This window comes from Nomia melanderi, chromosome 5 (genome assembly GCF_051020985.1).
Source record: "Nomia melanderi isolate GNS246 chromosome 5, iyNomMela1, whole genome shotgun sequence".
NCBI classification, from domain to species: domain Eukaryota; kingdom Metazoa; phylum Arthropoda; class Insecta; order Hymenoptera; family Halictidae; genus Nomia; species Nomia melanderi.
Genome location: NC_135003.1, coordinates 3548826 through 3571671, shown reverse-complemented (window position 1 = coordinate 3571671; position 22846 = coordinate 3548826). Strand labels below are relative to the sequence as shown.

The 22846-nt window shown below is 33.0% G+C and overlaps 1 protein-coding gene and 2 long non-coding RNA genes across 13 annotated transcripts in view; 2 read left to right on the top strand and 1 right to left on the bottom strand.

Annotated features, from left to right (window-relative positions):
- inaE (inactivation no afterpotential E) overlaps positions 1-22846 on the bottom strand; it is a 173405-nt gene that overhangs the window by 149041 nt on the left and 1518 nt on the right. For 6 of the 10 annotated variants that reach the window (XM_076367685.1, XM_076367684.1, XM_076367688.1 and 3 more), the window contains exon 2: positions 20763-21477. In XM_076367685.1, the coding sequence (XP_076223800.1) occupies positions 20763-20857 (95 nt within the window). In that variant the 5' untranslated portion in view covers positions 20858-21477. Of the gene's footprint in view, positions 1-13617; positions 13927-20762; positions 21493-22846 lie in introns of those variants that run through there. The other 4 variants (XM_076367687.1, XM_076367686.1, XM_076367689.1 and 1 more) reach the window with 2 other exon arrangements.
- LOC116424827 (uncharacterized) lies at positions 582-3196 on the top strand. Its single transcript, XR_004234566.2, has 4 exons — positions 582-727; positions 801-842; positions 927-2234; positions 3182-3196. It is a non-coding gene; the product is annotated as an uncharacterized LOC116424827 (long non-coding RNA).
- On the top strand, positions 15235-19340 carry LOC143174519 (uncharacterized). 2 transcript variants are annotated; one of them, XR_012998597.1, is made up of 3 exons: positions 15235-15591; positions 18520-18724; positions 19109-19340. It is a non-coding gene; the product is annotated as an uncharacterized LOC143174519 (long non-coding RNA). The 2 variants fall into 2 exon arrangements; XR_012998598.1 differs by lacking the exons at positions 18520-18724; positions 19109-19340 and adding an exon at positions 18385-18437.

Below are 22846 nucleotides of genomic sequence, written 5' to 3'. Positions count from 1 at the left end.
CTCTTGGTCCTGACGCAATATTATTACGTTCTTCATTATCCAAAATAATGCACTATACAATGTAAATTCGTTTACCTATGTATGTATAATTCTAATACATGCAACTAAGAACACCGTTAACTATTAGATGTTTTTATACTAATGAAAAATCACGAAGGGGTTAGCATTACCAGCAGGCAGTAACATTATTACCCCTTTCTATAGCTGCAATGTCTTAAAACTATACACGATTGCAACAACAGACACTGCATAATGCGACGATATTTCTTAAAACAAGTTATCAACATATAACCTTACAGGATATGAAGTATAATGCGTACAACAAGTACATTATAAGGTTTCATCGTTTAAAATAAGAACGTTAACCAACATAAACTAACAACGTTATTTTCAAGAGCATTGTAGGATCGCGTAGGTATAAAAACCTTTTTAATATCAAAATTGATAATTTTGCAATATGCTAATCACAATCAGTTATCTTTATAGTCACGCACCTCTCGTAAAATGTTTTTTTCGAGCATTAAAGTTTATAAACTTCCATAAATGTGCTACAAACTAGATTAGAAAAAATATATAAAAAACGATGGTACAAGCATTTGTCAAGCAGTTGGGAATATTGAACAGCAGCTAGAACTTCAGGAGAAGAAACATGTTGGGCAGTATCCGTTACTCACTCTTGTTCATTTCTTTTGTTTTAGTGTCGTCGTTCTTCCTAACATCAGATGCAGTAAGTATAATCCACTGTCAAATATTATAATACACAACGAATGTCAATGAAATGAAACAATATGTATTCTCAGATCTCCTGCAGCTGTAATGCTCCAGTCGGAGGGAGATGCCGGGTAAAATCATGTCTAATTAATTGTCATTACAATACATTTTATATTTCAACAATACTTACATACTTGTTTTTATGTATTCTGTAGAGGAGGTGTCAAGGACGTAAATAAGGAGTTTGTCCAAGAAAATAATGTCCTAACATGGCGAAGAACATAAGGACTACTAACTGTACTGAGCACTCAATGTCATGTGAGAATAAATTATTTACAAAAACATAAAACATATAATTTGATCTACCGTACACAACCCATTCGAGTGATAGTTATTTGGTATATTTTGTGAACAAAATCCGCGTTGCCAGCACACGGTAGAAATAATCTAAAAATTACTTAGAAGCTGACTAGATGGTATGATAGAGAAGTACGAAAAATGTAACATTTTAATATTTATTAATACACCACGACAAAACATGAGCATACACCACGAGTCTTCCGCGCGGACAGGTTACGACCATTTAAATGTAATTTTACCGTAATGTGAACATAAGGTACCTAAGAAAACAACCAAAAGTCGAAAGTAAAAGAAAAACAAATTAATTGAATGTAATATGTGTTAAGAAAGTAAGTCATTTTTAGCACTCTTGCAGAAGTGAGAGCAATTTGGTCCTCTAATAAAAATCATAGAAAAATTATTCTTAATAGCACTAACTAAAAATTGAAGATTCTTTACAGCGATAATTTTATTATCTTTATATCTTGTATATCCAAACAAATTCGTATGCCACCAAGAAAATTAATTTTTAACATTATGTAAAATATAGTGTTACACGAATTCGGCTGACGTGGCAGTCAAAGCGTTAAACAGTAGCTCGAAGAGCTACACAAGGTTTCCGAGAAACTGTTGCCGCCACGCAAAACGAAAAATCGAGAACAAAAACGGGGCAAACGTGAGATTTCCCGTCGATCCCGAAAAGGACGAGCGTGTTGCGCACGGATTCGAGCACGGTACACGCGCGTAAACACAATAGCGCGCTGAATGGGGAACGGATATATAGGGTGAACCTTAAATGATTCATAGCAGACGAGAGAGGGTGTAACGGGCCATTCACAAGCAAGACCATTGCGCGCGTTGTGCTTGACGTATTGATCCCAAAGAACCGCTATCGCCGATGCCTTTTGCCGATTTCTCGATACAACGGAGCTGATGTATCTCTGCCACTGGGCTAACGCTGGAAACGATGTGAAATAAGACCTGACGTTACGATTGTAATGTTTATGTGAACCATGACTTTGGCTAAGTTAGGTAAATGGAAACTTTTAATACTATAACTATCGAGCAATTAAAGTGATTTTTCCAAAATGTCTTAAAAAAATCAAAAAAGTCCATTCCTCGAGATTTATAAAGCAGATTAAATCTGCTTTATAAATTTTCATAAATGTATCTTCACAGTTTTGGTAATTGAAAAGCGCCTGGAAAACAATTTTTTTATTTAATTTGTTAGTTTATTTTGTAGTTTTAATTTATAGTGTTGCTTTTCAATGCTCTATACATGATTTCTCTGATTTTTAAGAGTTAAGAGAAACTTGAAAGTACATTGCAATTTTTATCTGAACTATGACTTTAAATATTCTTTCTCATTATTTTTTTTTTACTGATTACGAAATTTAAATCGTATGAAGAGTCAAAATTATGTTATAAATTATCAGGAACGTTTGTGATATAGTGAAAAAGATCCGAGAAGAAGAAATGAAAATATGAAATGAATAAAGAGAATAATATAATATTTACTTAAATTAATAATTAATAACAATATAATAACAATTACGAGTTTCCAATTTAAAAACGCTTGCGTCATCAAATAAATGCACAGTTCCTTTTCAATCTACGCAGATGACAAAACAATGAATATTTCATACGAATATGAAACGTATAAACGAATGATTTGCTTTCATAATTACCTGATAATTCAGAATATCTCGTCATTCTCGTGGATAATAAAAACAGGCTCCGTAATTTACAATGCAACGTATTTCAGCGTACGCATATAAACGAAAAAATACATTCTGCTTATAACATTCAATCATATGCTTCGAATATTACTAAAACAATAATAAAGATACCCGTTGGAGCGTCGAAGATTTCATTAATCCCGTGAACGATCCGAGTCCTTAATTTGAATCCCCCCGACAATCAAAAATGTTTCATTAATTCGTGGAACAATGCTCGACGTATAAATTTAATTTCCTCGTTAAGCGAGTGCTTGCGTTTCAACCGTTTCGCGGAATCAGGAAAATTTTATGTACCCGTTCGGATTAACGCGTCTGTGGATCTCCCTATAAACAGGCGTGGGACGCAGCAAAAGAACTTTCTTTACGATTATTTTTGCTCCGTTTTTTCAAAGGTCATTTCCACAATGCTGGGAAAAAATATGCGCGACGCCATCGCACGGTGGGTTCAGTTTCGCCTAAAAGGACATACCTACGAATAGGAGTCTCGTCAGGACAGCAGACGAGCTCGACTCGCCGTGAAAGAGATCGCTCGCGTTCCGAGGGTGCGTGTTCCTTGATGCCGCCGATGTTCGGAAGCTTAAAGGGGATCGTTTTATGGACAAGCGAAATGAATTCGATATATAACAAGGGAAGGTCCTTGATTGTTTGACTTCCTGATATTAAGGGGGACTTCTGATTTGAAGAATGGACCAAACCGATTTTTCCTTCACACTTTTCAAATTTTCATACTGTTACATTTCAATATAAAACTTTGTGAAACCACATAAAACTATATGAAACTACACCAAACCACATAAACCTATATAAAACTACATAAAACTATATGTTAAACTATGTAAAACTACATAAAACTGTGTAAAACTATATGTAAAACTATGTGAAACTACATAAAACTGCATAATATTATATAAAACCATAAATAATACTTCAGATATTACACATATTACATAGTATTTTGAGGATACATTTTTAATCCTCCGCCGGCAATATGAATTACTGTCTGGTCGAAAAATCTTATTTTTTTATGATTTCGTTATTATTTTTAATTTTTGCAAAATGATACGAAGATTTTGTTAAAGTGTGAATTGTGTTTTCCATTAGGAACTATAATAAGTACTTTAGAATTTTCTCAGATTTTTACAGAACTTAAAACAATGAAAAATCAATCATAAAACGTCCATATTACTACATTGATGAAAAATTATGTTGCTGATGGAGGGTTAAAAATATTACCTGAAGATGATATTATGTAATATGAGAAATTATGAAGTTTATAGAGCCTTGAAGAGTGTAACGTTATTAACGACAATTTAATATGGTCTATATGAAAAAATAACTTTAAATCAGTTCTAAATTGTTCAGATATGTATAATGAATATAGTTTTGCCTGTTTGTAATAACCTTGTTGACAAACTTTCTAACCTAACTTTTTCCTTTAACGGACCAAATGAACTTCTATTTTTTACAAAAAAATAACATTTAGTAATTATGAACTTTAAGTAGATGATGTATAGCATACCAATTCATAGAAAACAACACTTCATTTTGGAATCATTGTACATTGATCTATTAAACAAAATAATTCAGAAATCTATAGTTATAATAACTTTTAAACTAAAAGAATTTTTAACCCTTGTGCAAACAACCAAAATGTTTATAGTAGACGAAATATTAATATTAAGATACTTTTGCATAAATATGTTACTTTTCAAACAGAAACCGACGTAAATGTGTTCAAAAATGGAAAGTCATAGCAATCATTTGATGAAAACAAAATAAATTTTGTTATAAAATGGGTATCTAGGTACGGAGATACTCATCAAGAATCAACCACGAATAGTAAACACATGAAAGATTCTAAAAGTTGAAAAGAAATCAATTTTCTGAATGTTCTAGGTTAGAATACAGCCTTAAAGTCGAAGTTCGACAATTGAGGATTATCAAAGATCTTCCCTTACAAGTCTACGCGTCTTGTAACACGTGGCAACGCCTCGGAACCAAGGGGACACCGGAAAACTGTGGGAAACGGGTTCGCCGGGAATTGTTCCGCGATTCAATTTGGAAATAATTATGAGGGAGCGCCAAGCAATTAAGAAGATCGAAACGGGAGATCAGCGGACGGTTCTCTTATGTTATAATTTCAACATTACTGAAAATTTGTTGGCTGAAAAATGGTAACCGCGATACGATCGCCATTATTAGGCGCATTCCCAACAGTTGACACCATTCAGCGTATTTAATTACTAAAGGACGCAAATTGGTGTTGCGATTTATTATATATTTCATTACATGCATTTTGTACGTTTAATTAATCATTGAATTACCATTTGGTATGATATGTATAGGAATGGTGGAAAAGTAAATCGATTCTACCGTTCTGTAAATTTTGTAACGCTTTTATTAGTTGCTGTGAATGAAATATTCAATTAAGACAAATATTAATTTATTATCTAAAATTACGATTTTAGAAAAACGACAATTCTTTCAACTCTTGCTACAAGTAGATGCCTATAAATAAATTGTAAGCTACTTAAAATAGTCACAACAAATTTTGTATATTTTAATATATCTCTGGATACTATATATATCTATGTAATATAATTTATGATCACATGTTTCTCATTCATATTTATGTTCTTTGATAAACGAGTATAAATAATAATGTGATTTTTTAAAAATCAAAAATTTAAACTGATAGATAAATAAATTAATGTACATAAAATCGTTGTACTATTTAAATATTTTAATATTTTAAACATCTGAAATTTAATAGCTATATGTAGAGTTGTTAAAAATCATCGCTTTTAAATATATGAATTTTGTTGGATAGATAGTTTTCAAATCTGTGTGATAACTATTTATGTAATGTAAGGTTAGATTTATTTATATTTATATAACATTCTTCGAAAATTTTTCGAGGTAACCCAATTCTTATATACATTTGTAAATATTATATCTTTCGTTTTGATTATTGAACAAATCTAAGATATTGTTTCATAATGTTTCAGACTCAGCTCAATGTTATTGCAGTAAATAGAACCAGCTGACGCTGAATGTTCCCTGTCCTCTTCAGTCATTGTTTATGTATGAGTTAAAAGCGACCTGGTATCGGCCATGCGAGGGTTGAAAGAAGCCGGTTGTGCTGTATAGACTGAAAGAATCCAGTGTTGCGATCTTTCAATCCTTCCTACGAAATACGGTTCGCGGAAGATCCGAGCAGATCTAATTCAATTTTCAGTAGAGCAGAAATAAGAATATATAGGGTGACCTGCACAAGATAAGTCACCGAAATATTTCTTTCAGCTGTAATAATAGAAAAAAATATTTCGTTCACAACTTGAACAATATTTTTATTTCAAGTTTTTCCAGAATTTTTCAATATATACCGTATATTAAAAATCATTTTTTACCATGTATCTAATAGATTCACAAAATCACCTTATCTTAAAAATAAAGCTTCGTTCGCAACTTTGTTCTTCAATATTATTTTATTCTCCTACATGATGATTTACTTCAGTTGTGATAACAAAAAATATACTTCATACGCTATTTGAGCATCCTTAAAAAACAAATAGATAATCGAACAAACTGTTACTACTTCAAGATTATTTTTCCAAAATTGTTTAAGATACACAATACACTAAAAACCATTGTTTAATATGCATTCAATAGATTCTCAAACTCACCTTATCTGAACAACAACGTTTCGTTCGCAACTTCGTTCAATATGCAGTTAGATATTTTTCTATATGGAGTCATCACAATCAATTACCAAGACCCACTTTTACATAAACAAGATAAAACAAACGAATTTCCGAAGTGCGCATTTGCATCCCCAAAATACCCAAATATCTTTAAAGTTGCTCGCTGAAAAGATGCGTGCAGTTTCTATTCTCGGGCTTTGTTCGCTGGTCGCGCTCAGCATTACGGCCGTTCCCCGTAAAATTTGCATCGTCGAAGTTTCGCGCGCCGATGAAGTCGACGCTTCACGGTCGCGAAATTTGAAATTTAATCGACTTTCAAACGTGCGCCTTTGCGTGAGCACGATTTCCACATGAATTTTTCATAGAGACGAAAAAAGACGAAAAAAGGCTGGAGCCGAAAAGAGAGAGAAACGGGGGAAATGGCCATCGGAGGAATGGGATTCGAAGTTAGCAATGTCGACGCCACCCAACGAGGAAGCCCGACGAGTTTATACGACGACGCAGTGCGGCCGGATTTAGAGCTAAATCTACTTACCGCCGCGAACGAACCCCACGGTGCGGGACGTCTAAGATCCACGCCGGAAAAGTGAGAAACGTCGTAAACGGAAACAGTGTTTCCTCGGGCTGTTTGCCTAACATAATCGTCATTGTCTTTGAAAATGACGATGCAAATTCGCCGACATTTAAGATTCAAAGGCGTTTGATTCGCCCGGGAACTCTCTTAGTCCCAAGATAACAAAACATCAAAGTTCCTTTAACACGTTAAATGCCGCGAAGGTCACTGATTACCGACGCTTCTGAATTGCTTAAAAAATGTACAATGTGCAAAATTACTGCTGTCGACTAAAAATATTTAATAATATAAATAAGTTAACAATAATGTAATGTAAAAATTCTGATGCAAAATAATTAATAATTGTACCTATTTATCTTTGCTACGAAGGAACAAATCATGTATAAAACGTTCAAAATTCTCGTGGCACTGAACGTGTTAACCCTTTCGTCTGTGAATATAAATTTGTTTCCCTAAATCTGTCGAAAGTATGCTGAAAATATACTGTTCGATATAACTGCAAACACTATCTTTATTGTCATACAATTCACGCGGAAGGAATAAAACGAATATTAACTTGTCAAGAATTTAATAATACTGTGCACTCGTATTACGAAGTACGTACCTACGTCATTTTATCATTTTTGTGCTTCTTTTAATTGCAATAATTCACATTTTAAATTTCAAAATTTGTTTAATTTTGTTCCTGAATTGTGTTTTTCCTCTAAATCAAAGAGAAGGGCAAGAACAGCTGCTTCCAAGTGATATTGAAGCTTTTCAGTAAATGAAATAAGATAAGTACTGATAATACTAATAATTAGCGCTTAAGCTGCCAGTCCTAAGTAAAGAGTCTCGTGTGGTACAATCTTCCTTTATCTTTAACACTAAGTGAGCAGTTAATTTGACTTTTTGAAACTCCTTTATAGAAACTTCAAGACTTGAAACTTTAATTGATTTATAATTTAGTTCGCGTATTGCTAAATCAATTTCTTTAATAATTTCTTAGAAAAACATTTGTTGTCTTTATAATAACTGCAAAATAAAGAAATCAAGAATGGGTCATTTCGACTTGTTTGGTAGTTTTAGTGTTAAGGCATTTTCTAGTTTTCCGGCAATTTAAAATGTTTGTAGTACCTATGTGTACGATTCGTAAAAAAAGGATACATGTCCTTCACGTAATCTGTGATTTTAATCGAACTTGTAAAATGTTCACTCTATAACTCCAAATATTTCATTTTAGATAAAATAATATTGATGCTGTAAGATTGTATTGATTTTATGTGTGCTTTTAATGAAATTAAAATTCATATTTGGATTCAAATGAGAGTGAACAATATTTTGTTGCATCTTTAACCCACAGATAATTTTTTTTATCGAGACGTTAAACCTAAGAACAGATAAAGCGATCACAAGAGAAAATTCTTAAGCTTTCTATTAATTCCATCCTTTGCTTACCTCTTTCTCTTAATTGTGTATCTCTGTTGTTTATATTTCTTATTATTTACAGTATGTAAACTTTTCGACATCTTCAGTTGCTCTTCGTTGGCAAGTATTGTGACATGTTTAAAGTCCCAAAAGGTACTGCAATTGTTCTCTGTGTAAATATCACGACACGATGTAAAGACGTGAAATTTGTCTCATGGAGTATAGAAATTTAAAGCGAACGTAAGAGTAAAGAAAAAACGCGTACGATATTGAAAAAAATTGTGATAAAGTAATCCTTTGTTTACATGATATTTACATAAACAAATGTTCTGAACTCTGACAATATACATTTTTCAATCCACTTTGTACACTTTAACGGGTTCTTCGGTATTTTGCGTTTAAAAATATCTGTGAACGGTTATATTTGATAACATTTGCATGTATAGAAATATCGATACGAATTTAAATTTATCCTCCACAAAAGCTGTACCATACAGTCTCCATTGGGCATTATAAACGCTTGCATACGTGCTATCATACAACGTTTCACGTGTAAATATGATCCCTTTGACGATTCTTTTTACAATTTTGGACCCTTCAATTACTATTGATTATGATACGTCTGTATCACTCTCAACGATAAATTAGAAATATCTTCATAGAAACTGGCTTTAATGAAATGTATCACACGGGCTTCATTACCAAACGTTAAAATTGCTATTTGTGAACGAATTTCGACAAACGAATTGCACTTTGACTGAAATGTGAAAGTACGAAAGAAAGGTTTAAAGGTTTTCGCCGTAAAGAGAAAAATTAGCAAAAGGCAACACGGATTATATTTCAAAGCAAATTTTCCCGGTCATTAGATGCAAATGTCACGAGTAACAGGATGGACGTCTGGTTGTACGTGTTCAGGGGATAGAAGAAGCGGTGGTCAAAAGTCAAAGATAAATCTAAAGAGCACGCTGAATGTAATAGAGTTTCGCGCTCCGGATGACTGAAATATTACACCACCAAACATGAGATAGATATGCGATCAGGCATCATCGTGGGAAAGAACATCATCTGTTCGGTCTCTAAAGACTCGATGCTCCGACGATTCCCAAACGAACTCGAAAAAATTTTACGCGTGATATAAAGAAACGTTTGAAGCAAACGGAAGCATTTTCCAAGAAGACTGATAGACAGTATCTACGTTCGCCATTTCTGCATACAAGTTGTGCATGAAATGTGACCCTAATAGACTAAATATGATTCCAAATGACAAAATTTGTTCAATATGCATTGGATTTGATTCATGTTTTATTTATATTGGGACATTCTATAAATAATGTGGTCTCTGTACAATTTTTTTATTTCCAAATATTAAGATAAAGATTTTTTAATGTAATTTTAATTTATAGACGGATAAGCTATTGATGGTGATGGAGAATATATTTTGGTCAAAAAAGAATTTTGTTTATTTTAATTTTTAAACAAAATAAACGTACAAAGATCAAATTATTTTTTAGATGACTGAAGACATGAAAAATTTGGACGTTTTAATGAAATTATGCAAACATTGGCTATAATTATTATTACAATAAACGATTTGCAATTAATAAATTCTAAACTGTTTTGTACATCTGAATTCCTTAGAGTTAATGTTCAAACATAATCATTAAATATATAATCATTAAAAAATTTATATCTTCTATTACTGTTCTATTATATTAAAAACATAAACAATAAAAGACGCATTATACCTTATTATAGGTCAATAATAACATAACTATTAATTCAAATTTAATAATAATACTATTAATTTATACTTGATGCTTTACGATAAACGAAACTAATAGCTAAAAAAAGTAAAATGTATTATCCGTGACTTTATTGTAGAAAATGACAATTTCTTTTTTTTTATCTGTAAAATAAGGAATTGAAGTCTAGTTTTACATTTCTAAATTACTTTTCAAGCATTTTCATTATTATATTGATAAATATACCTCAAAGAATGTATGTGACAATATTTTAAACTGCATTCCCCCTTGCATGAAATTGTACATTAATGTTGTCAATCAATTATCGATCTCCCGCAGAATTTGAACTGTTCGATGTTACGGAAAACATGGAGCACGGCCAACGTGATGTCGATTGCAGAAACTTTATTATAATGAGTTTGAATTTTAATAGAACTTCAAATGTAGGACGCACCTCCTCCGCAACTTTTTGCATGAAAATACAGAATGAATGTTGCATGTGGATTTTCGACAGCCCCCGAGGAATATCAGAACACAACGTCATTAAAGACGTTCTGAAACTGTTGATTTCTGCGTAAATGTTTAAAAACGAAAAATGAAATATAAAAAACAGTAAAATTAAAGATGGTACAAGACATTTAGACAATTAACGTATTCTAATTTAAAGTATTGAAACCTCTCAGGTTTAAATATTTTTATATCAAATCGTATTCTTGTGTTGTATTTTTCACGCACGCCTCTTCTTAAATATTCCAAAGACTTAAGTATACTGGTTTTCAAAATAACTTTCTAAAAATATGTTAATTTACGTGCTATCCCATGTACGAAAAATGGAAGCGTTGACGTGCTCACCGCAGGGGCAACAGAAAACAATCATTACACATCAATACATTCATTACTGAAAACAACATAAAAATAATTTTATAAAACAATGAAGGAACAAATTATTGATTTTAATTTTTCAGTATAATTTTACAAAGTACAATTTCTTTCTCTCTACTTTTCGATTAACTTATCCCTATATTATGAAAGAAATGACACAATTGTTAATTTTACAAAAACGTAAACTTTTCTGCTGTCCAGAGTATACGTATATCACAGTAAAACCTCGATTGTCAAAACTAATTGCGAGACAAACGTATTTGAATAATAGAACTACAGTTTTTCCTATACTAAATTTCGTACAAGCCATTCACAAGCTAAAATGACTAACTCCATTTTTATAATTATTTTAAATCAAAAAAAATATTTTTATATAATTTTTATAATCCTATGTATTTAATTGCTGCTCTAAATGTCTTCTATAATAGATGATCTAATAAAATTCTTCTCTTTTACCAAAATAAAAATGTTTATAGCATAAACGGTTCCTGTGCTCATAAAACAATGCAAATATTTCTAGCTGTTCATTGATGTCCATGCATAAAAAAAATTTCCAAAGACTTTTGTATCTGGCCAGCGAAAAATGCGGAGGACATCTTGTTTGGAAAGAAACGAGATAGACGTCACCATAAAGGAAAGTACTCTACGTTGAGCATGTATCCGGACGCGGTTATTACTCTTTGGAGAAGTTCCACGCGATGTGCTCGATAAAAGTTTTTCCTTGAACTCATGCTGTCACGTAACGCGTGTAAAGGAGACATCATTTATACGCTAAATGGATCATCGATACCGTCCCTGTTACCGTAAACCACTTTTACATACTCGATATGCCTGCCATTTTCCCGATATCAGTCGCTTTTAATGACGTGAAAAACGAAAATGATAAGACACGCACTGCGAAGATTAAACATCTGATAGACGATGTCTCGAGTATCGGGCTGCTATATCCAATATCAATTCGCATCAACTGCGAAACGTAAAGTGAAATATGTGAAACGATATGATGTACCTACAGTACATACATTATATGATGCATGAAAATAATGGTACAGATTAAATTTTCTGCAACTCTAATAACTGTAATTCATAATAATAATGACTGTGAAATATTATTATAATAACAGTAAAATTTTATGTACTTTTATTATAAAATAAAAATAAAATTGTATTTAGATTAATTTAACCCTTTGCACTCGAAAGCTTCTCACTTGTAATATTCTATACTAAAATGAACTCAACAAGAAATCATACATAAATTAGTTAACAAAGCTATTTTCTTCCAATATTTCACGTATCGATGCAGTATACAAAGGTTAATATTAAATTCCAAAGTTTATAATTTTTCTGTATCAAATCGTCTGGCGACTGGCAGTCGCCTCTAGAGTGCAAAGGGTTAAAAAACAGGTGTTCCTGAATTCACTAAAATACCTTAACTTCTGGTGCAGAAACGTGCATCTTAGGAATGCACCATTTAAAACCGTTTGACTTCTAATGAATTCTTTTTTATCTTTTCCCCTTTCAATTTCGTGATATATTGAAAAAAGGGTTTGGTGTAAATAAATAATAATTATTTTAGATGAATAACTTTAAAGTAATCTATATTATTCATATATCTCTCCAGGTTCGAATCTTTATATCATAATTTATTATCATTAAACTTTTAAATTTACTGCTAATCATATTTCTTCGTAAACAATCTTTTCTGAATTTTTTATTATTTATCTGTACTTCACGGGGTTTTAATGAAAAGTAATTATGGTATATTTATCCGATTTAATAATATTGTTTTTAATTTTATCTCAAAAATTATTCAGTTAACAGATTTACATAAGAGTTTACAAAGCATTCTGATTCGTCCCAATACTTTCGGTTCATAACCGTGTACAACTCTTCACGCCTACAACGTTTCTTAACGTAAATCTCGAAATAGGGGCGCGAAAGTGATATAGCAGGTAAGTTCACGCATGTAGCGTTCTCACAGTACACATCGTTGTAAAATTATCACTTGACCTTTGTACTGTTGCATCACAACCAAAATTTATTTTCGTCAGCTAATTAAGGGTCAACACAAGTACAAATACATCTCGAAGTATTCTGTTCCGTTACGTGTAGAAGTACATGTAGAAAGTTCTGTACATATACACACATATATCGTAACGTAACGAAATGCTCCGCTGATTGCACGGTACTTTCGTTATGCACCCGCGCACGACCCGTCATCATCGGATCGCGGAAACTTTGCTCTCCATTTCATCCACAAAATATCTCAGCCTCTCGAACAGCTGAAATGTCACGGAAACGTCGATCGTCGCGCGTCGAACAGGAATGGTTCGTATCGAGCTTGTTCATCGATCACAGTCGACGACAGAAAAGCAGACGTCAGCTGGATAAATTTATCTGTCGATCGTGTTCGAACATCACGGATGACGTCGGCTTAAAAATGCGGCTTGAGGTGATAGTTTAAAACTCGCTCCTAAGGGTATACTCGTACGCTTGTTTACCAACGGAGTGGTTGCACTTACTCGAATATATGAGCACAGGCCAAAGCTGCGGCCGGCAATAGCAAGTCATCGCTGCCGACTCTCCAACGTCTGCCAAACGCGATAAGACTCGGCATCCTTCCGTTAGTGATTTTGAGGCTCGATCCAGTAATCGTCCTCGTACAACGCGAGAAACGTCATGCACGCGCGACGACATAACCTATAACACCGAGTGGAATAACGCGAGAAACGCGTCGCTGGACCGCGCGCTCGGCACTACATAGGCCTCGGAACAAGGCGAACGACCGGACCAATGGACTTTGTGACTAGCCGGGTGTCACGGATGCACTGAATCAGTGAAACGCGGAACGAAACTACGCTCAGCCGGTTCATCACGAGGTAAACAACAGTTGGAATTCTGCGCTGCATTTCCGCGAATATATTCTCGAGAACTTTTAAGGACGTGGATATGAAGGATGAGCTCGTTTTAATCCTGAAAAATTTTATTCGAAGAGAAATAGGACTTTTACCGATTGCGAGGCATAATACGGTGCAATTTCGGCAAATAACTATGTAGATTCTGAAATGTTCTTGAAAATTGGGCAGAGAGAAATGGAAAACGTTTTCCTTCGCAACTGTACATTCTTTTTGTATTAATTGTTTTTATTTTATTCTTTTATCAATTAGAATGTTATCTTCGAATAACAAAATATTTTTTGTTGTGAAATTGAAAGTTTAAGAATGCTTTTGGATGTGTTTTAAAAGGTCTGTGCACACATTGACCTTTTGCTAATTTTTAATACTGTTCAATTGTAGACCACCATTGTTGTTTAAATATTATTGTTTTATATTGTTTCTTTCAATTTTAGTTTGATAGATTTCTTAAATATATAGAATAAATTAACACAAATAATGTGTTATAAAAATTACTTATATAATGGAACCTGCATAATAACTTGCCAGGTATGTTTAAAGTACAGTATTTCATGTTTGAAACATGATAAAATATAACAATAAAATATGTTTATTTTTTTAATAAAACATCCAAATTAAGGAAAAAACAAAAAGTGATTCAAAAAACATTGAGCTCTGAGGACGATATATAAAAAATTAATACATTAAATATTTATCTATTCTCGTTCTGTATATAAATGATAGTTGAAAAATTATATTTTATTTCAGATTTTGATGTGACTCTGTTATAAATTAATTCGTATTTATGCGATACTATCGTTTCACTTTTACTGACAACATATTGCTACGAAATAAGAATATTTTCACCTAATCGTATCATTCATCATCTATATACTTAGGTACTTAATGCAAGACATTGCAAATTTGACAAAAAATATTTTAATCATTCAATTCAATAATTATATAATTCAACGTACAAGATGTAAATAAATTCCAACTTAAAACATAATCTATTCCACGTTTAATACAAAATAAACCCTCAATATTTAACAAATAATTAACAAATGTTATGCTTGTATAATATAACAAACTTATTACCAATTACTCTCTGTACCCACTAGATTAAACAAAAATCTAAAATGTCACGTGACTTCGTTCAATCCTATCACTAAAACGATATATTTTTTTTCGTTTCACGTAACTTCCAATCAAACGGTAATGTTTAAAATTGCATTTAAAAAGGAACTCGACATTGAATCGATGACGACTGTACTTTTAGTTTCCTATTTTAAGATAAGGTTTCGATGTCGCACGTGACAAGTCCTGTGTAACAGCAACGGTAAAATAAGAGAGAAAATTGGTTGCACATTCGTTAGAAGGTCCGTGGAAACGTCAACAATGGGCCGGAACGTTGTTTTAATTAAAATTTTATCGACCGCGTTGTTCGGAGTGAAAGGAAACACGAAGAAGCCAAGTTGCTGCATCGACATATCGAAAGACGACGAGGGACGAGGAAAATGAAATGGACGATCGCCAATTTCTCTGTTACCCTTGCCTCTCTGTCCCGGGTCATTTACCACGTCCGTTAACGATTTTCTGAAGGTAAGACCTGCTAACGCGGATCGTCGTGACGCGAAAACTACCCTTTGATCGTCGCTAATAATAATTCAATGATATCGGGGCCTAATAACGTGTTAAGCATGTAATGAATATCAAACATTTCTGCCCGAGTAAATTATCGACATTCATGTAACAATACCTGTACAATTATATCGTATTTGCAAAAAAAAAATACAGTAATTAAAGAAAGAAGGTAATTCTTACGAAAAGAATTGAACAAAACAGAAATTAGATAGTATAATTCAGTAAAAATGACTAGCATAAGGTGTTAATGCATTATTAGCTAACGTTGTTTTCGTTGATGATGTACAGGAGAAATGGGAGAGGCAAAGCTATATTTTGTAAATAATATAATGAGGTATATAAACGTTTTTATTCTCAATATTCTCTGAAAAATACAGATATTTAATTTTTTAGTGAAACTCCGCTGGCAAAATTGGTAATATTTTGAACGAGGCATTTATCAAAGCGTTTAATTGAACAATAATGAACAACTACATTATTTTTAGACAGTTAGTCTATTAATTATATACATACTATATTTATAAATATAATACATATGTTTTATGCAATATTTCAATTAAATCTTGTTATTTAATATTTTTATACAATAAAAGTCATAATACACACGCTATGAATATGAGTATACATAACAAAATAAAAACAGTAAAAGCATTAAAAAGCGTCATTCTATAATTGTAACTTTCGTAAAGACTTTTTTCAATGTTGGTCCTTTGCAGAATACAATTTGCTTCGTAAAGAAATTATATTTCCGTTTCGATTGACATGACCCGTTTACCGTCGCGGTGTTCACGTTTCGTAACGATAAGAATAAAAGATCCCCTAGTTATTGATGTACCCATGCACGACGACCATGTTATATCGCCCACGCCGTTCATTCTTTAAGTATACAACGTTCTTGTCGATATTCAGTGGACGCGGTCAATGAAAGTACGCGCATAGAGGCATGAAGTCCTCGTTTTCCATAATACATACAAATATCAGAATAACACGTGTGCGTTGAACACTGTTTCACACGATCTCAAATCAACATTTAAATGAAATTTGAGTATGTATCTTTCGCGCATCTGTTTTGTTTGATGTTTAAACAAATATACCTCCTGTACTTTAATAATTAAGGTGAATTCACCCATGATATATAAAGTGTCCCACTTCAATCTGCAAATTCAATTATTTCCATTCATTATTTAAAAATTGTTTCAAATGCAATTTTTTCGGTTTTGATAAATTTTCTATATAAATGGAGTACACTTTTTTTGTAGAGAATGATTCTTTGCATCAACTGACAGAAAAAATTACATTATTATAGTTAAACAAGTAATGTTAAGTGACTTTCATATTTCCTATACACGTCCACCTAGAGAAAAGCTAATTGTAAGTGTACCAAATTACTACGTTCTTAAAATAAAAAAAAATGGCATTTGAGATATTCCTCAAATAGCAGATTAGTAAAATTAGAAAAATCAAAGTACAAATAAATTGAAGCACCTGCTTAGATGACATGATTAAAACGTAGTAATACATAGAATAACTTATCGTTGCATACATTTTTGTATTTTATTATTTTTTAGAATAATAAATTTTAAAATCGAGCAGGAGTACCTGCATCTAACTAATGCCTGTTATAAACGGATTTCAATAGAAACCGCTACTGCGACAGCTTCTATACACGATATAATGTGAAGACCTTATTTACTAACTGGATTGTTGCACGTACTCCCGGTATTAACTATTAGTCCCTCGCGAACGCGTAACGTGACGCTATGCAACAACGACTACACAGATTTCACATAATTCCACGTAAACTTGATTGATCTTCGATTTAGCGTTCCTGAAAAATGAAACTTCGCGCGAGAAAAGATTATCCTATAAATTCAAATTATTTCCAGCTGCAAGATCCCTCTTAATTCACTTGTATCACGATTTATGACCAACTATGTAGAACATTTTTTACTTGGAATAATATTCTGTAGATACTAGCAAAATTCATGAAATACCCTGCATATATATTAATACGTTGATAAATGGCAACATCTGGGTATTGTGGAAATCTTTGTATAAATTTTTACTTAGAGATGTTATCATAAAAAGTGTATATAACGCGATACTTTCGTATTTCATTTCATCTGAATAAATAAATAGTGTTGAAAGACAGTCATATAATTAATTGAATACATAACTGTTATAGTCATTGTTATAGTAATTATTCATTAGTCTCCTTGAGTAATCCCTTAACCTAAAAGAAAAATGTCGCAAATAATTTGATATATCTTAATAAGTAAACAGCTTAGAAACATTGTAGAATAAATAATTTTAATATTTCACTATCATAATGATAATAAATATTCTATCCTCGCAACAAGGTAACAAAACCATCACCGATAAAAACATCTTCAAGTACATACTAATTAAACGTTTCACCGTTTCGTTAAGTATAGATTTAAATACACGTATTTAACGTCAGCTTAAGTAATTAAAAGCGGACGGGTGAAATCGACACGAAATTTCCACAATATTTCTCCGTCCTATAATTCTAGTGGTTTTCCCAAGAAACAAGGTAAAACGGTCTAAAACGTATAACTTCGGAGTTCAACGCGCAAAAAGATGCTCGGGACCGTAATTGAAATTCCTGTTGGCGTCTGCTCGCGTTTAATTACACATTAATATAATTAATCGTTCGATTTGTATCCGTGAATACCGACGATGGTCGGGTATGTATATATTTACATTCACGGTTCGATTATCGAATTACAGTTTGCGATCAACGCGCGGAAATGACGGCCCTCTAATATCTCTATCAATTAGTTGTAACGTAACAAGCACCATAAATGCAACGGTGCCGAAAATGTAGGTCACGCGGGATCACCTGCGGACGTATCCTATTTTAAGGAGGATCTATAATTACAAGGATCTGCCATTGAAAACTTTTGACACCGCACGACAGCCGATCGTTAATGGGATAGTTCTTGGCTTACTGCGCCCGGGTCTGTTCGGACCCGTCAAGCCTACATCGAAGACGTTGACCTAACTGCTCACTTTACCTACCAGAAATGCCATTAATCTGCTTATCGACAGTGACTATGTTATATAGATGGTGAGTTAGTAGTAGTTATTAGCTTAATGATTTTATTTAGATATTGGTTAAGCGGTTCTAGAGTCTTGGTAACGTCTAGATAACGGTCCAATTTGAATTTACGCTTTTAAAATTATTAAAAAGATACAGACAACTTTTAAAGTATAATTCAATCAAAGTTACAATAAATGCATGTTTAAAATTTTTTTATAAAAACAGAAACTAATAAAAAATTAATGTTAGTCCAAATGAGTTGTTGGTTCAGATTGTAATTACTATTATCTCCTATTGAAAGCTTCGATGATAAATCCTTAAGTAGATATGGACTATTAATTTTCAATGAAGTATTCAATGACCAGTGATAAGTAAAGTGTTAAAACTGTCTATTTTTTATTCATGTTACAGCAATAGGGACACAAGCATGTTTCTAGAAATGTATTCTCCCTGTAACTTCGCGAAGCTCGGAAGAGTCAGCAAGACGTTTGGGAGTAGTAAAGGTTATTTTGCTTTGCCCTCATTGGCTGATACTCGTAGCTATTCCCCTTTGTTGAAAGTCTATCAAGTAGCATTAGAAAACGACACGGCTATAAATAATTAAAGAGATGCTACGGGGCGAAATTATGGAAAAAATATTGTATTAAATATATAATCATCATTTGTATCAGTTAAAATAAAAGCAATCCATTTTCAAAACTATTATCTTTGTTTCACCAATGTGTACTTACATTATTAACATTAGTGGTAGCCTTTGAACGTTGTATCATTGATATGTTGTATTTGAAAAAATGGTATCTAGAGTTACATGATTTGATAAATTCTACAAATGCTACAATTACTGCTTATGTGGAAAGATAATAGAGAATAGTTTGATAACACGAAGGATGTGGTAGATAAAGAGTATAATAGAATAATAAAAATTAAAAAAAAATGTTTTATGATCCAGAAATACTTTTGAAAGCAAAATCAAGTCAGAAATCCAAGAGGATTTAGGTGTTGTTATTCATGTTAGCACTCGTATTACCAGTATCTCGAGGGTTAACCCTTTAAATGCTATGAGCCAATATAGTAGCTTTCTACTAGGTGATCTTTTAGAACGAACCGCCACCATAATGACATTCCGCTAAGCGACGTTTACGATAAAATGTCACTACAATGGCTGTCTTCTGATTTTTCGATAAAAGCAAATGAAAGTGTCACAATCAACTGTTACTTTATACTAACATAAATGAAATACACAATTCAAGGCATCAAAACATCGATCGCGGTGTATGTGCAGTACTGCTCACATAACTTCGGAACAATTATTTTTCTAACAAAACACTAGGAAAATAATGAATATTACTTTTCCTTCATCCTATATTATTATTTCCCGAAAATTTTAAAATTGCAAAATGAGATGTTAACCCTTTTCAATCTGAAGCGTTCTCTGGTTTTCACTTCAAATCCGGTATCAATATTCCTTAATTCAATTATGGTATAATACAATACTTTTTTAATGTTTTCAAAAACAATTGCAAGCATTGACATTTAAAATACATGTCAATTAGAATAAAATTGAACGTAGGATCGTAGGATCGTAGAAGATTAAGAAAACACGGAAATGTGAAATTAAGGGGACAATACTGTATTAATTTTTTAACTGCCAATTTTATTACATTGTATTAATAACATTAATAACATTATCCCCTTGCCCTATACTATTGTGTCAAACTCGTGGCAAATGTTCCAACTAGATTTTACCAAATATAAATGTTACTAGCTTCCTTCAAATCCAAATTGAATATAATTTTTCCATTGAACTGTAATGCTCCAGAGTAAACGTAGACGTAGAATAAGTCTAAAATTTGTTCTTTTTCTTATGAATTATGGACAATAAAATAATTCCATTGAGCGCAATGTGAATGAAATCACAGTGCAATTGATCCGTCATCTGGAGAAAACTGTGCAGTATAGTAACTCAACCATCTCAGCCGTAGCTGAGTCATAGCTCAGCCATAGGCTAAGAACTAACACAATTGATCCGGATAACTAAAATATTAATATCAAGATGCTCTCTCACCATATAAGATGTACGATGAACAGGAAAGCGCCGGGCACGACGAGGTCGTCGCTGCCGACGCTCCATCGGCGTCGGAATACCACGATACCAGGCATCTCTTCTCGTTGGTGTCGCCTTAGCTCCCATTCAATCGTCTAGAGTGCTCGGAATCGGCCTTTCGGTGTCTCGTCCTCGAATCACCGGGTGACGCGGACCTGAGCCTCGCATCGAGACCTCTTCGGAACTGGACAACAGCGCCAGTCGCACCTTCCGGGTCGCCTCCGCGTCCCGAAACACGCATTTTCGTGAGTTTCCTCCAACCAACCACTAGCCCTTTCCATCCTCTTCTGCGGACTTTATCAGTGAACCGCTCGGTCGAGTGGACAAAACTTCGTCACAGTGGACTACAGACACGGCGACAGTACATCCCGCTTTTGTTTGGCCCAGAGATGTTCCCTTTCCCGGTCAGCTCTGTCGCTCGTTCACTGACACGCAAATTGTCCTGTCGAGATGAGACACGTTGCTCTACTGAAGACCGCCCGGTTTTTCATTCAGACGGAAGACGAGCCCGCTGATTAACGCGACTGCATCGTGCGGTCACGTGGCGGTTTTTGCGCGCAAGTGATAGTTACTGCCACTGTCTATGTCTCTTAAACTGATTCATCTGCGAGTTCCGACGTTTTTGCATTAAGGTTCCGACGCGAGGATGTTTTGTGTGCAAGAAATTGGAGAATTGCTGGAAAGACGAAACCTGGATACACGGATATCGAGTGAAACGTTAAGCTGCAGGAAACGAGTATGTAATATCTCCGATATGTTGAATGTTTTGAAAAGTCTCGCGATACGAGCGAAGAATTAAATGAGTCAAGGGTAAACTTTGGACCTCCTTTGATATACTCGTAAAGTGGAGATATTCGCGTTATAAATCAGATATAAACTGAAGCTAAGCTAAGCTTATCTGTGTTATATATCATTATTTGTATGAAATGATAAAAAGAATCGTGCAATGTAGGAAACGTTGCGATATTGTGTTGTAAATTACGTTCAATAAATTTTCACTGGTAAGACTCATGAAAATGACTCAAAAAATACATATGAAATTCAGTGATAATACCAAATAAGTTTGTTTGAATAAAGGTTGACGAATCTCGCATGTTTTCTTTTTAATCGCTGCAGGCCAGTTTTATGAATACTTGTTTTGTAGAAAAATGAAATTCGTACCGTTTCTCGGATTTATTAACAGTCCAGTTTCCAGTTTCGTTATTTTGAAAGATGGGTCTGTGAGATGAAACAATGAGAGGATATACGCGAAATAAAACCATTACGATAAAGCGAAGCAAAGTTCTATTAAATTGTATAGGGAGATAAGATAATGCCGTCCTTTACATTCACATTTCTCTGCTAAATTAAAATATACTTTCCTTTTTTCTACGTTCATAGAATGAATTTAAAGTTAATGCTTCTGTTCTGCACAGTATTGTTCAAACATCTGGTGCGTCCTTCATTCTCGAAAAAAATAAAGTTTTCTTTTGTGCGTGTACTTTGTTTTATTCGTTTTAAGTTAGTGCTTATAGAACTGTCGTTTCGCATGAAAGTATTTCAATGTAAATATTTTTTATTTTCTAACATGTCTCTTTTATAGATTATTTTCTATATGAAACTTTTTTATTTAATCTGCGAGTTATAGTTTTTTTCTCTTAAAAAGATATGAACGTAGAAATAAGCGGTATCTGATACGACGATTAACATTTTTATACTTAATTAGTTGTATGCAATTGCAATTAAATTTATACTTTTGTTGTTGACTAATTATCACTGACTATCGTAGATTATAAATATGACATAGCCATACATTGTTAATATTCTAAATTTCATTATCACATTTACCTTTCGGATTATTTAATAAGCTCAATATAACTCAATATAATTTTAACTGAAATCTCTTGATGCAGTAAATTCTTAAAATGCATTTTCTGCGTTTTTTCCATTTTGAAACTGCCTGTTCTTTAATCAAATCATCCAAACTTTTAAACGAATGGAAATCTGTTACAGACATTTCCCATAAAATTGTATATTCTAATTTATGCAGTTTTTATAGAATCATT